The sequence below is a fragment of the Prionailurus bengalensis genome, chromosome B2 (genome assembly GCF_016509475.1).
Source record: "Prionailurus bengalensis isolate Pbe53 chromosome B2, Fcat_Pben_1.1_paternal_pri, whole genome shotgun sequence".
In the NCBI taxonomy this organism is placed as follows: domain Eukaryota; kingdom Metazoa; phylum Chordata; class Mammalia; order Carnivora; family Felidae; genus Prionailurus; species Prionailurus bengalensis.
In genome coordinates, this window is record NC_057349.1 from 107,173,147 (window position 1) to 107,188,427 (window position 15,281).

A 15,281-nucleotide genomic window follows, 5' to 3' on the forward strand; every position below is an offset into this window, starting at 1 on the left:
TTTTACCGTTTAATCCATTAACAATAAAATGAGAAACCCCTGCTCCAAGCAATTTTTCTGAATATGGGGAGGCCTGGTATTACCTTTTCCATATTAACTTTCAAAAGACTATCTATCAGATAAAGAAGCCTCATCAACAGCAATCTATTTAGTATGAAAAATGCCCAAAGAATGAGAACTCAAAATCCTGGGCACTATACTAAGAAACAACTCTTTCAGCACAGATGATACTTAAGAAGTAATACTTTTCTGAATTTAATTAGTCAAGATCAGTGGTTTCACTCGAAACACTTAAGGAAAAAACTGATGGTTTATGAACAGCAGGTAATAAATCATTATGACACTCTTACTAGGTAAACAAATTGTTCAACAACCCCACAAACGTGTTAAAAGCTCTCCCTTTCCCCACAGTGGTAGTCAAACAGCAGAAATGAATCCACACGAATGCTGACGAATCAAGCAGACTCCTCAAAACTTGTTTGTGGTGCCACAAATTTTTATTTACTAGCGGTTTGGGTCATAAATTTTTTGAAAATCACATGCCCTGGTATGCCGCTGTGTTCTTTACATTTCCTTTCCCTTTCCTATCATATTTTTTGCCCTTTGGTTTCCTGACACTTCCATTTTCTCTTTTTATGTTCCTGTTATGCTCACGAAACGGCAGAAAACTGGGGTGTAACTGATCACATCGTTGGTAATCTTTTTCTTATTCTGGGGTTTTCCAGATTAGAACGGGAAGACGACTCAGGTGCAGCCCAAATATTACCTATTTAGGTTTTTCATGCAAAGTATGCGTGGAAAAGCCTCTCTCTTTGCCCTTCATTTTGTGTCTATTTAACTAACCGCGCTGTAGTGCCCAAACGCAGATATTGACCAAGAACTAGATTTCCAAAATGGCTTTGCTCCGTTCGAGCTGGCACTGGGTCTATAAAATACAATTTATTTCCACTGCAACCAACCCTTTCTACCCCAAATGTACCCAGTACGTAGGAAGCTGAATCTAACCGAGTGTAGACAACCGAATCACATCTATTAAATTTCAGTAGAGAGACTGCACAGCAGTTGGACTGATGTTAAAAGAGAGTTAAAAGAAAAAAAAAACCCAAAAACCACACGAAGCAAACCCGAGGGGCGGGCGTCGCCCAGAATCGCGCCCTCCCGCCGCCTCGCCGGCCGCGAGCACGCCTCCCCGCCGCGGCCACGCCTCCTCCGACCCCCGCCCCGCCCCGCCGCGGCCACGCCCGACGTGAGGCGCGGGAGCCGCCGGGCCGGGGGCGGGGCCAGCGCCGCCCCTCCCCCCCGCCGCCGCCGGCGGCCTCCGCGCGGGCCTCCCAGCCCGTATTCCACTCACTTTGTTCTCCGCCTTTGTCCTAATCCACACCAGCAGGTGGAGCCGCAGTTAAAGTTTCCGAGTCCATTCCGGGAGCGGGAGCCCATCTTGCTCACCGCCGAGGCCCTCGCTGGAGGAGGAGGGTCAGAGCTTGGGTGCAGCCAATCGCGGGCAACGCTGCTAGTTATCAGAGCAGAATGGGCTGTAGTTTAGTGAAATAGGAAAGCTGCAAAACACTGTGGAGTGCTCCCGTGTAAATAAAAAGAGGAAAAAAAAGTTTCTCAAGTCGCCGCTGCACGACGTCGGGCAGGCGCTGGGGCGGGGGTCTGCGCTCTCCCGAGCGGCCGCGCGCTGGACTTTATTGTGCCGCAACAAGCCCCGTTCCCATTGTTTGTGTTTTTTTCAAAATATGGCAAAGGTTCAGGTGAACAATGTAGTGGTGCTGGATAACCCTTCTCCTTTCTACAACCCGTTCCAGTTCGAGATCACCTTCGAGTGCATCGAGGACCTGTCTGAAGGTGAGTCGGGCGCCCGCCCGCCGCCGGGCTGTCAGTTGCGGGCTGCAGACGTTGAAAGTTTCCCGGGCCCGGCCTCGCGCGGGCGGCCGGTGCTCGGCGCCGGACGGGCGGCAGGCTCGGCTCTGCGGAGGGAAACTTGAAGTTGATGGACGACGGCCGCCGAGGCGCGCGCGGCGTTCGGCCGCAGCCGGGGCGCCTGCCGTGGCTCAACTTGCGAGGAACTTGTTCGAGCGGAGGTAGCCATGTTGTCAGCTTTGTCTGGCGGGCGGGAGGTTCGCTAGACCCGCACTCGAGCCCGCGGCGCCGGCCGGGGGTCGCCCCGGGCTGGCCCCGCGCCGGGAACGGCCTCCGCGGCCCCGGCACGAAGGCTGGGAAGGGAGAGGCATGTGTGTGGTCGCGCCGGCGAGTTAGCAGCGGAGCCATCTTACCAAGAGTAGAGAATTGGGCCACCGACCCCGGCGTCACTACGCCTCCTCTCCGCGCCGCGGGTGACGAACACGGCGCCCCGCCTGCCCACCTTCCTGCCCCCGAGCGAGAGGCAAATCCATTTTTAGAGCTTACGCTGGAGTTGCCCTACTCTCCTGGGTGGCCGTGCCCGGCCGCCCCGGGGAGGAGAGCGAGGCTGTCCTCGCGCTGATTTCTGGCTCCCTGGACCAACCAGCGGGGGAGGCGGGCGCAGGCTCGGCCCCTCGGCGCAGCGGGCCGGGCGCCGGCGCTCCCCGGGGACCGCGGGTGCTCCCGGGCGGCACTCCCCGGCCCGCGCCCGGGATGCTCGGGGCACCCGGGGATGCTGGCGCGCAGCTCGCCCCGACCGGCGTGGACTCCTGTTCCGTAATGACTGAAACCTTCTCTCCTCTCGCTCAGAAGAAAAATATTGCTAAGCTATAAAGTTACATTTAACCCAAGAGCAAAAATAAGTAAAACACTTAAATAATTCCCAGGACTTAAAATCACTGGCTTCTCAGTAGTCTGAAAGACTTTCTTCAAGAACGTGTTGAAATCTAATTAAAATAACTCATCCAAACACCCTGAGCATAAAATACAAAAGTGGGCCAGGAAATAAAAGGTAAAGTTCTAATGGCAATGCAAAAATTTTTACTACTTTTTTTAAGTCCGTATCAAGGTCTCCAAAAATATTTTTGTTATATGCAGTAACAAATATTTAGGAAGCTAAAACTTGTCAAGGCTTTTTTTTTTATATTTGCTCGTAAATTTTATTAAAATAATCCAGTGCTTGACTTTTCAAAATTGGAAAAAAAAAATTAGCTTCATCAATGGTCATTTTACAATTAAACAGGACATACTTATTTGAACTTACAAGTATATTTAGCGAAATGCATTTAAAATTATGCAAATAATGGCATATAAAGCAATTTCACTTTAAAAATTAGTTTTTAATATCCACAAAATGTATTTTATGTAGGGTGTTAGGTTTTCAAATTATAAAAGCAATACATGCTCATTGTAATAAACTTTTTAAAAGTTGTACAGGCGTATATAAAGTAACAGTCCTCTGTACTCAGTGCTTTCCACCATCTCCTGTAATTATAACACTTTAATCTGTGCTCTTCAGTAAGTATTAATGAATATATAAAGCATATATGCACATATATAATATGTAGGTCCCATTTTGAAAGACGATTCATTTATTAAAATAAACTAACTTCTAATAGATCACTGATAATAAAATTAAGGGGGATTTTTCTTACTACTCTGAAACCATTTGATTACTTTCCCAGAGTGCTACCGTCACCATTTAACTACCAGGCCAATTTTTCTTATCCAACCAGTTGGTAATCTTTCCTTTTTTTGCCAGTTGTATATAAAAATTGGCGAATGCAAGAGAAACCATTGATCAGTCCATTCCAACTTATACTATAGCATTTTAAGCTTAAGTTATTCAAAGTACAGGTATTTCTTAAGTGATGCCTTCCATTTTAAGAGCCAGTTTTGGACAAGGGTGATAGATGATTCATGATGTTACAGGGCTTTGACATTGGATGGCTGAAACTCACTGTTCATGGAAGCAGAATTACGTTCCATTTTTACCTGGGACCTAATCAGAACTCAGCTGAAGGACATCAGAGTTTTTAGGATACTACTGTCAACAATACGCTTACTTCCACTTGTACACTTCATCCCAGAGCACTAAGACTGGTTATTTAGCATTTTTAAAAAGAGTTTAAGCTGAGTCATACTGAAAGCTGCAAAGGAATCTTTCAAAAAGGTGCCATGCTTGTGTACTCCACCTAGAGGCTATGTGGATTAAGGAAACTGAGTTTACTTAGCAAAAGCTTCTTACAGGTTCCATACTTTTATATTGCAGATCTCTAAAAAATCTATTCTTAAAATGAAACTACAGAATATTCTGAAGGGAAATTTTCACTTCATAATTTTGTCTCAAGTCCCACACCAGATGTTGGCCGCCATTTTTCATACTTTAATTTGATTAGGAGACCCAGGATGTGTTTGATCTGGTGGTCCCAAGTCTGTACACGTTTTGATTGACCTTCCTGCTAATCTTTGTTATGCCCTCTGTGGACTACTGATTCTTTCTCTACTGAATGGAGCTTGCTTGCTTGCTTGCTTTCTTTCTTTTAAGTTGGTCAGTACCAATAATTCTAGCTACTATTAGTTGAATACTTACAATGTACCAGAATTGAACATGGTGTTTCATGCTTTTAAACTTCAGGCTTGTTCTAATTCCCAAAGATTACATACTTTCCACTAGATCACAGATCGTCCCAAGTAGTGTAATTAATTTAAAATTCACTTGGTTACTTCCCTCACTCCCAACCATAAATGCAGATACTTGCAGGCCGGGATTTCCATGATTAGATGAAACAGTTAACTTTTTAAATGATTAAACTACTTCAGCAGATAACCTGTGCATCTGACTCTATCCCTTCCTCCTTCAAATACAAGGGACAGGAAAATGAAAGCAGAGTTAAAAAAAAATAGCAAGAATAAAACAATTGATGCTAATTTATAAATAAGTACTAAGCATTTTAAACTCAGTAGCTATAGCAAGGATTCCATCAGATAGAAATTAAGGTACAGGTGTTCCCTGAGTTACAGCCTGTGCTCCTTAAGGGTAGATCATCTTCCTATAGCCTCTGGTCTCACCCATCTCCCCATCTTCCCCCTCCCCCCCCCCCCAATTAATTTCCTTTATTCCACTATTCATTTGAGAGCAGAAATGGAAGAATGCATCTTCCTAGTTTCGGTTTTGGAAAGAGCCCAGGCTTTGGAGTTGCAGAGACATAGCATAGGTTCTGATTCCTGAGTTTGCTAGCTGTGTGAATTTGGGTACATTACTTAGCCTCTCAGGGCCTCAACTTTCTTGTTTGCATAATAGTGTAATTAAATCCATATGATAAAGCTGTTGAGATTTAAATAACAGGTATGAAATTGGCAAGACCAATGCTCAGCACATAGTAGGTATTTTACAAAATAAGTTTATAAATTCTGACTGTTTCCATGCCAGATTACAAATGCCAACTTACTTTCTACCAATTAGGAGGCCAAGAGCACTATATGTATTAGTACAAATAAATACATACAAAATGAACAAAATATGAAAACCTTCGTGTGAGAGTTCCCAGTCTTACTCGCACTTGGCTAAGTTTAATAGCTTTTATACCCCTTTCTTAAAAGTTTCTCCACTTGGCTTTTGGGTTTCCTATGTCACTAGCCACTAATTTTGTAATTTTATTAGATATCTATCTAGTAGATATCTCAAATTTAACATGTCCAAAACAAATTCCTGTTTGATTTCATCCCCTACCCCCTGCAAAAAAGGATTCTTGCTGCCTTTATCTTCAAGATTTATCCAGAGTGTCCTTGCTCTCATCCCTATGGCTACATGTGGTCCAAGCTACCATAATTTCTTGCCTCAGTTGTTAAAATACCCTGTTTCTTGACCCTCACAATCTCACAATCCATACTGAACACAGGAGCCAAAATGATCCTTCTAAAATGAAAAGTGGATCATGTTATTCCTGTAGTCAGAACCCTCCCAATAGCTTCCTGTGCCACTCAGTGTAAAAGCCAAAAATCTTTACGATGACCTTTAAAACTTTGCATAATCTGGGGCACCTGGGTGGCTCAGTTGGTTAAGAGTCAGACTTTGGCTCACATTGTGATCTCACGGCTCATGGGTTTGAGCCCTGCGTTGGGCTCTGCTGACAGCTCAAAGCCTGGAGCCTGCTTCAGATTCTTCATCACCCTCTCTTTCTCTCTGCCCCTCCCCTGCTCACACTCTGTCTCAAAAATAAAAAACAAAACCAAAAACTTTACATAATCTGGCCATGCCCCTCACACCCAAGCTAAGGGTCAGTTATTTTCCCCTTTATTCAGTCTGCACCAGCCCAGCCTCGTTGCTTCTTCAGCAGATACTTGCTGTTCCTTCTAACTAGATACTCATATTGCTTCTTTCCTCTTTTAATCTTTATCAACAAATAGATGATCTTGTGAGATGTCAGATGCAGGACCCTGCATCTGGAAATGTGCTAGAAGACAGAAATGTAAGTGGTCTAGAAGAGAGCCATGACTTACATAATAGGTCCTCAGAAAGTGCTGACTTAGTAGAACTAGATTCTCAGTGACCTAGAAACACCCCTCTGGGAGTGCTGCAGTCGCAGCGTAGTGAATCCAAGGGTGGGCCGCACTGTGCTAAACACCCTCAGGACCAGGAGGGCTCGGGTAATCTGTATTTGCAGAGCTGTCTTCTTCCCCCTACTAAGCAGGAGGCTCCTTTGAAAAAGCAGTCATTTTACCCATCTCTGGGTTCTTGCTACAGAGCACACTGTAGAAGGTGCTCAATAAAAGCTGAATTACATGTAACAGTTGAATTACAGAAAATGTCTTGGGTTGCACTTAAGCGTGTCTTATTCCTCCTGATGCTTGTTCCCACTGTATATAGTCTGTTGTATAAAGTGGCACAAGGATCCTTGGTTTCCTCTTCCCAATTTAAAGAATATATGACATGAAGAGGGACCATGAGGAAAAACCCTGACTGTGGTCCCTTTGACAGTTAATGAGCTGAAGCCCCTTCTAAGCCACAAGGGAAGTTTGTTAATAATTTTTCCATGTTGGAGTTCTTTGGTGATTTGGATCTGTGCAATATAGTATGGGGCAGCCCTTCCAAAATGTTTAAGTAGGTTGTTAAGAGATAACATATGAAAAAAAAGTGGGGAGGGATTCCATAGCCAAATAAACTTGGGAAATGCTGAATTAACGTTACTGGTGTTCTTGACCGAAGGAAGTTCCCGAACACTCTGCCAGTGTGCTTTATTTATGAATCCTTAAGACAAGGTTGTAGCATTTCCCAAGTTTTTGGCCATGTTGGTTTGTTTATGAGGAGCCCTGCCCAGGAACTAGTGTTTCACAAAAGAACATTTTGAGAAACTCTGTTAAGAAATGTAAAAATTTTATAAGGAGCAGTTCAGTGCCTTTTTGGACTTTCTGCTGTGAGAAGTCAATTTCAGCAACCAATAATTGGCTTAAGTGGACATTAAAATAGGGTCTTTGATATCATCTCATAATGTAATTACTGAATATGAAATAATGTTTTGGTTTTTAACCCTAGACTTGGAATGGAAAATTATCTATGTGGGCTCTGCAGAAAGTGAAGAATACGATCAAGTTTTAGACTCTGTTTTAGTGGGCCCTGTTCCTGCAGGAAGGCATATGTTTGTATTTCAGGTAAGATTGTTCTTGGTAAATATGTATGCCAAATATGTTTCTAACTATATATCTCATGGTCCTCACTCGTTTCCTTTTGGGTTAAATCACTCTGCTTCTGCTGCACTCACTTTTTATCTGCTTCTATTGTGTTTTAGGCAGCCTCTGTAGCATAAAGGAATGCCACCTCTTGATTTTGTGTGCTGAGAGGTTAATGTGATGTTTACTCCAGAGTGTGCACAGCATGCAGTCAAGCTTATACTGTGTCATGGCACACGTTGTGGTTAACTCGGGGCTCTTCCTGTGGACAGTCCGATAGTATCAGACCTGTGGCTGTCCAGCAGCCAGTACAAGGGTTGAATGCATACTACTAACTGGTATAGTTAGTAATATGCATCTTGGTTTCTGGTTTCAGCCACTAGGAGTACTGACCACAGAAACAACTTTATTTCAGCACGCTGCATGATTGAGCTAGGTTAGTTAGGTATGCTACTAGAGAGATCTGCATAATCTTGGATCATTGGAATTAAAGTCCACTGTTTTACTAAAGCATCTAATCTACACATTTTATGGAGAATTACTGTTACAAATCTACTACTGTGTTTATTATTTGTGAGGGGAAATTCCAAAACAAATTATGTTCTCAGATACCACTGACAGTATTTGGGTCTGTACCAAGGCTTCAGACACGGTCTTCTGTATTCAAAGTGTTACTTCTTTTAATCTATGTTAAATTGTTGTTTAAAACTATTCAGTCATTTCCCAATTATCCATGCTTATTACAGGGAGATATTTATAATAGCCCAAAGAGTAACTACTCATAGGTTTCAAAAAGAAAACTATTAATTTTCTTACAGGTATTTGTACACAGCAGAGTCCCATCAGTTAATGTAGAACCCACTGAAAAGACCTCATCCAGAAGGACATTAACTCTTTCTACCCCTGATGTCCCCCCCTTTTTTTTTTCATTTTCAATTTAAATGAATAGCGTTGGTCAGATAATCCCATCTGATATGGGCCATGAATCTGGGCCATGAATCATGTATCATGTATCATAAACATGGTATCTGTAGAGTTGCTACCTATCCTTCCCTTCTCCTAAATACAGAATCAGAATTATAGTCTCCTAGCGTTAGTGCTTTTTATTAAAAAGTAATAATTTACTATATCTAAACAAATGGTTAAGAAAAGCTCAAATATATTAGTTCATATCTATTCATTAAAAGTGCTGTTGACCTGAGTCATGTGAGTACATAACCTTGGTGAAAGACATGGGTAGGGGGAGGCACTGCAGTTGACAGACTGCTTCACATCCTGCCCCATTACTTGTAACACACTTGTGTCTTAAGTTCTTGAAATTATTACACAAAGAAGTATTTGCTTTGACCCATAAGCTTGGAAAACCCATAATTCACTGATGATAATTCATGATGTGGTTAAGAAACCTGGATTGATTTGTACTGGTAGACCTTTTTATGCTACTATAAAACCTGCAAATAAATCTTTTGGCTTTGAAACAAACCCTTAAATGATCTTTTCTGTGTGTTTATGTTGTTAAGAACACTGTTAAGCTTTTGGCTGGAGTGAAAAATATATTCAAAGATATTTCCCTCCAGTGATTTTCCAGTAGTTTTACCTTGGTACCAGTGTTCATATTGCCAAAAAGGACAGAGAAAGAGCACCATGCAATTTAAATCAGACTGTCACCCTGTGTATTTAAAAAAAATTCACCATTATCAGCAAAAAAGGGACTAACCTACAGTTTTTGTTTTGTGTTTTAAACAAATTACCATAGTATTCCCCTGGTCTGCCATGAATAAACATGCCTTTCTTATGAGTGTGTCAAAGGCTGGCAGGAAGATGTCCAGACATCTGTGTACTACTGCTGGTTGACGTTAAAAATCTCTACCTATCACTTCATCTTTTTTTTTCTTACTGTTTATTTCTTTTTGAGAGAGAGAGAGAGCATGAGCAGGGGAAGTGCAGAGAGAGAGGGGAACAAAGGATCTGAAGTGGGCTCCATGCTGACAGCAGAGAGCCTGGTGCAGGGCTTGAACTCAGGAACCCTGAGATCATGACCTGAGCTGAAGTCCGATGCTCAACTGAGCCACCAAGGCGCCCCTCTGTTATTTCATCTTAAGTGATCTGAGACGACTGTGAGTTTTTCTACTTGAATTTGGATTTGCTCAAGTTGAATTCTTTGGCAATCAAATTTTAAAACACAAACATGGCTAGAACCAATCTACTGAGGGGATGGGAAGCACTATGGGAGGAAAGTTTCCATAGCAGTACTAAACTACCTCTGTTTCCCCATTCTCCACGAACTTCCAGAACATTAGAAGCTCTTTGGGTACCCTGGAAGTAACCTAACCCCTCTCAGTAGGGGTACACAGGATCTGTAAGACAAACAGCATATTCTCAGGACAGGCCTTCATACCCCTGCTGATATCTCTCTAAAATGATCATAAATTACTTTAGGTCAGGCATTGAGTTATACATGAATTTCAAAATACTAATCATATATTGTGCGCCCAGAGCTGTGCCAGACATGGAATTATAAAGATGAACTGGACAGGATTTCTGCCCAGGACAAAGCTTAGAATCCCAGCAACAACTGAAAGATAAACATATTTAAATTATTGGACATACATTAAAGAGGATTTGTGTCAAGTAATAAAGTACAAAAACAGTACTATTAATTCTACCTTCTGAATTAGGAAGGACTTCACTAAAGGATACATTTTATGCAAACTTAGATGAAGTTTTTAGGATGTTAGGGAAGAGACTTACAGGCCAAGGTAACAGTATATGCAAAGCACAGAGGCATGAAAGATTACCAGTACATTTAAAAGAACTCTAATTCTACAACAAGAGTAAGAGGTGTGGAAATAAAGGGAATGTGAATGAGCTGTTGGTTGGAAACAAATTGTGAAGGGCCTTATAAATGAAGTTAAAGAAGGGATTTTTTTCTCAGAAATGGGAGTAATCATCAGGAGTTTTTAAAATTAGTGAAGGGATAGGAATGGATCTTTGCCTAGCTAATGCTGGCAACAGTGCAAAATAGCAAGCGAGCTAGGGGACAACAGTTAGAAAGTTGCAACAGGATTCCAGAGAAGACATGAAGACACGAACTGAGACTGGAGATGAGAAGTGTTAGACTGGCTGGATGTGGGAGGTAGGGAAGCAGAAGGTGACTGAACTTTTCGGCCTAGATAGATGTTTTAGACTAGATAGATATTTTATGCTTTTTTGTGTCATCTACATGTAATAACTATACAATAATCATTGGTCTTTGATAATTCAAACAGCCTGATTGAGAATGCCAGACAGGGGTTTTCCCAAGCCAAGGCCATGGCTGAAGTGTTCACCAGGCTCAGGGATGTTCGTTAGTGTCCTGGCAAGAGTAAGCTAATCTGCTGGGACAGTCTTTATCCATTTACCATTCAGAATGGCTGCCTCAGGTCTGTGTCAGTGCCCATCAGTCTATGACTCCTTCCAGCTGTATGTAGCGCCACAGGGCCCTAGCCTTTGCTCATGCTGTCCACCTCCTCTAGCTCACTTGCTTCACCTTCTGCACTCAAGATTCAGCAGCTGGATTTAAAACAAGGTCATTGAGTATGTCTGCTCAAACCAATTTTTACCTTCATTGTATTTCCAGTGTGCGTGGTTTAAATAGTACACTATATTTTAGTGCCTATCAAAGTCATTCACAGTAGTTTAATATTTTTGAGAATCTGAATAGCTATTTCTATTCCATTTTCAATTTGATATTAATTTACTATTAGAATATCTGTGACAGGTGGGAGAGTGGCTGTGTGTCCTGGGTATAAGAGAGAAACTGGTATAATAAACATTTGCTGCCAACAGGCTATGTGGAGATCATTGAATATTTACTAATTTAGGTTTGAAGATTATGACCGAAAGGGTGTCTGGGTGGCTCAGTTGGTTAAGCATCTGACTCTTGATTTCAGCTCAGGCCACAATGTCACGGTCATGGGATTGAGCCCTGCACCGGGCTCTGTACTGGGCATGAAGCCTGCTTAAGATGCTCGCTTCCTCTGCCCCTCCCCCACTTGTGCTCACTCTCAAAAACAAAAAGAAAATTATGACTGGAAAAGGGTAGAGTCAATGAGACTACTGATTTAATTATTTGCTATATTTTATAAAAGGTTTTATAATTGAATATTGCACAATCCCTCAGGAACTACCACACAGTGTAGCTAGATTTATCTTCCTATAGAAGTAGTGAGGCTTTCAGGTACCCAGAGTAATTACATATACCATGGGGAAACATTTGAACTATATTTTCTGGCTTTAAGTCAATCTTAAAAATGAACATTTGCCTTCCCAGTATGATGTCCCCAAGTTTTTGTTGCTGTACCCTTAATTCATGATGCTCAAGGTAACTAAAACTCCAGTCTTGCTTGCCTCTTTGTGATGTGTGTTTCTTTTCTTTTTAAATTATTCTAGGCTGATGCACCTAATCCAGGACTCATTCCAGATGCAGATGCAGTAGGTGTAACAGTTGTGCTAATTACATGCACCTATCGGGGTCAAGAATTTATTAGAGTTGGCTATTATGTAAATAATGAATATACTGAGACAGAATTAAGGGAAAATCCGCCAGTAAAACCAGACTTTTCTAAGGTAATGTTCTGACTATTCCTTTCATTACTTTTACTATTAAGCAAGTGCCAATTCATACTATATTATGAAAATACCTTTGAGACAAAATAAATTTGAGGTCTTTGTGCTAACTGGGCAAACTAATTGTTCCATTACCCATACTTGACCTCAGACCCTACCTCCAAGTGAATCATGAGTAATTAATGTTGGTCAGGCACCTTGAGAGTCTCTGATGATTTAGAAAATTGAAAAAATCCTCCTGTAAGAAACAGTTGTTTACAGCTTCTGCATGGCATTTCCCACACATCATAATTTTCATTTCAGCCTTTACGACATAGAAATTCATGATTATTCAATGATATTCTTAGTCTATAACTCTTCCAAAAATTGGAACACGAACACACACACACACACACACACACACACACACACACACACACACACGCATATGTAGGTTTTCCTTTATCTGCTATTCTTAGAGGTTAACCTAAAGGTCTTAAATATTTCTGGTTATGGAAAACGGCTTCTGAGTGAGAATCTGAAACCTGTGATTCAGAAATACAGATTCTCTGAAATACTTAGTATTTCATGATTTTTCTTGGGAACTGTAACAGTTTTAGTAACTGATCATTTATGTGAGATTGAACACAACACCCCATCTGCTGGATCATGCAAGAAAAATTACATGGGAGTAAAGTGGAATGTTTTTTCTGGTAATAAGGCCAGAATGCTTAATCCTGGTATGGGACCTTCCATTGACTCCATGTATTAGTTACTTATATGGCACCTTGTATAGCAAAAAGAGAAAAAACTAGAATACTGGTTCTGAGAGTGAACCATAATAATTAAAAGGTAGGAAACCACTAATAATGAGATATTATATTTGAAGAAATTTTTCATTTTCTTTGAAAATATTACTGAAGATACCACATCAATCTACAAAGCATACTAGTATGTGAGATAAAGCGTTCTATGAAGAATTCACCTGCAAGAAAAAGAAGAGATTCTCTCCCTTTTAGGAAATAAGTATAAAGGGGTTAGATATTTTATTGGTTACTAAGAGATCTGGATGAATTCTCTCAGATTCTCCATATCCTGTTTCCATTAAGCTAAAATAATAATGTCTGCTGTAGCCCTGGTCCTTGTGTGTTATGTTAAGGTGCTTTACTTAATTAGCCTTTGTATATGAATTTGGCCCTTTAGGAGTACTAAGGTAAAGAATCATTCTATTAAGTTTCTATTTGTATGTAGTATCTAACTTTCTTAGTGTTTACTATTTATATATTTCCTTCTTCCTTCAGCTTCAAAGGAACATTTTGGCATCTAATCCCAGAGTTACAAGATTCCACATTAATTGGGAAGACAACACAGAAAAACTGGAAGATGCAGAGAGCAGTAATCCAAATCTACAATCACTTCTTTCAACAGATGCATTACCTTCAGCATCAAAGGGATGGTCCACGTCAGAAAACTCACTAAATGTCATGTTAGAATCCCACATGGACTGCATGTGACCATCTGCCATCCCTTTAGTACAAATTAAGCTATAAAAACATACAGAACTATTTCCCTGAAATTCCGTAAGTACATAGTCAAGACACAATGTGAAGAATTTGTTTAAAAAACATCCTGTAGAAAGTTTATAAGAAAACCAGTATTTGAGCAAATTGTGGAATATAAATACAACTATTTTTAAGTAATTTTTTTCTCTAATGTGTTATTTTATTTGTTCTGAAACTAATCTGATTAAAACATATATATTATTTTCTTCTCCTCTATATGTAATTAAAGCACTTATAAAGAAAAAATATAAATCATTAGACCAGGCTGTAAAGCTTTCTTAGCCTTTTGGACAATAATCTTTGGACCACTATTTTACTGGCCTTCAAGAGAACAAACTTCAAGTAAAATGTTTCTTCCTGTGATAGTTTGGTTTAATATAAGGGGCAAATTTCCATTTTTTTTTTTTTTTTGTCATATCCTTAAAGAAGGGATTTGAAGTCAAGTATATGCTACCAAGAACTTCAGGACCTGATTTTCCAGGCCACCTTGAAGCCTCTTATGGCTGCTATTACATGGAATGTTAGATAGCATTCAGTTTGGTTTCTAAGATGACAACAAATGTGGTTAATTGTTTATAAGGTCCTCTGGCTCTGGTTTTTGTTTTCTAACGGTTTAGGACATCAGAATATTCCTTGAATGATGCATCATTATCACCCATTGAATTCAACATGTCAAGAGCAGATACAAACTCCCTAAGTTTAAGAACAGGATATTATAATGACTTAGATGTTTTCATTAGATTTATAGAAATGCTATGAAATTTTCAAAACTGATTTGATAGATCATCTGTTGTTGGCAGCATTTATATAAAAACAGTGTATTTGGGAAGGTGTATTTAGCTTTATCGTAAGAGATAAGTCACTATTTTGGAAATATATATATTTTCACACATGTGGTACTCTTCTCCATATCCCTGGACACTCATGCAGAATAAGATAAGGCATATTTGTGGTTGACATATTCTACATAGCCTTTCCAGTTAAGTTTTTTTAAAAGCAATCTTGGAAAGGAATCCATTAAGTGGGCCAAAGGGTTCTTTTTCTTTGATGAAAGCTAGGTCCTTCCTCAAAGTTTCTTATGCTCCATTAAATTAAGTGTAGAATATTCTCATTACTCTTGCTGCTAAGCAAGACATTAGCCATATGATGCAGAGTTATGCAGTGCCTTCATATCTAAAACTTTTATACTGCACTTTTTAAAGCTTTTATTTTGAGGAAGGGAAAAGGGCATTTGTCTGAATATGGATTCTAAGTTGTATATATTTCCTGTCATTCTAAAAAAGTGAATTTGTGAAGCAAAATTTTGCTAAATGTTAAATTTTGAAATTTAATATACCAGGTGATTAAAATACTGTCCACTAACTAGTTCATAGACTTAAAATACATCCAACTGTTAAAATTATATGAAGAAAATTTCATTTTTGTCTAATTGCAATTAAATTTAAGAATATGTTAAAATAATTAAAATGAAAATAAAAGTAAAAATTTCCAACAAAGAGCTCAGTGATTAATATAACAGGAAAAAGATATGTGCTTGTTAGAAATAAAGCATATATAAGC

At 40.2% G+C, this 15,281-nt stretch overlaps 2 protein-coding genes across 2 annotated transcripts in view; one reads left to right on the forward strand and one right to left on the reverse strand.

Annotated features, from left to right (window-relative positions):
• MCM9 (minichromosome maintenance 9 homologous recombination repair factor) overlaps window positions 1-15,281 on the reverse strand; it is a 111,919-nt gene that overhangs the window by 69,131 nt on the left and 27,507 nt on the right. The gene's annotated exons all lie outside the window — the stretch shown is intronic.
• ASF1A (anti-silencing function 1A histone chaperone) lies at window positions 1,350-13,859 on the forward strand. The gene is made up of 4 exons (XM_043592213.1): window positions 1,350-1,848; window positions 7,439-7,554; window positions 12,004-12,180; window positions 13,461-13,859. The coding sequence occupies exons 1-4, from the start codon at window positions 1,740-1,742 to the stop codon at window positions 13,671-13,673; spliced, it is 615 nt and encodes a 204-aa protein (XP_043448148.1). The 5' UTR covers window positions 1,350-1,739; the 3' UTR covers window positions 13,674-13,859.

What these genes read in the sequence shown, in the direction of transcription:
- ASF1A (XM_043592213.1), top strand. Translation starts at nt 1,740, where the DNA reads ATGGCAAAGGTTCAGGTGAACAATGTAGTGGTGCTGGATAACCCTTCT. An exon ending in CATCGAGGACCTGTCTGAAG is followed by an intron (nt 1,849 to 7,438) that starts GTGAGTCGGGCG and finishes TTTTAACCCTAG; the next exon opens with ACTTGGAATGGAAAATTATC. An exon ending in TAAAACCAGACTTTTCTAAG is followed by an intron (nt 12,181 to 13,460) that starts GTAATGTTCTGA and finishes TTCTTCCTTCAG; the next exon opens with CTTCAAAGGAACATTTTGGC.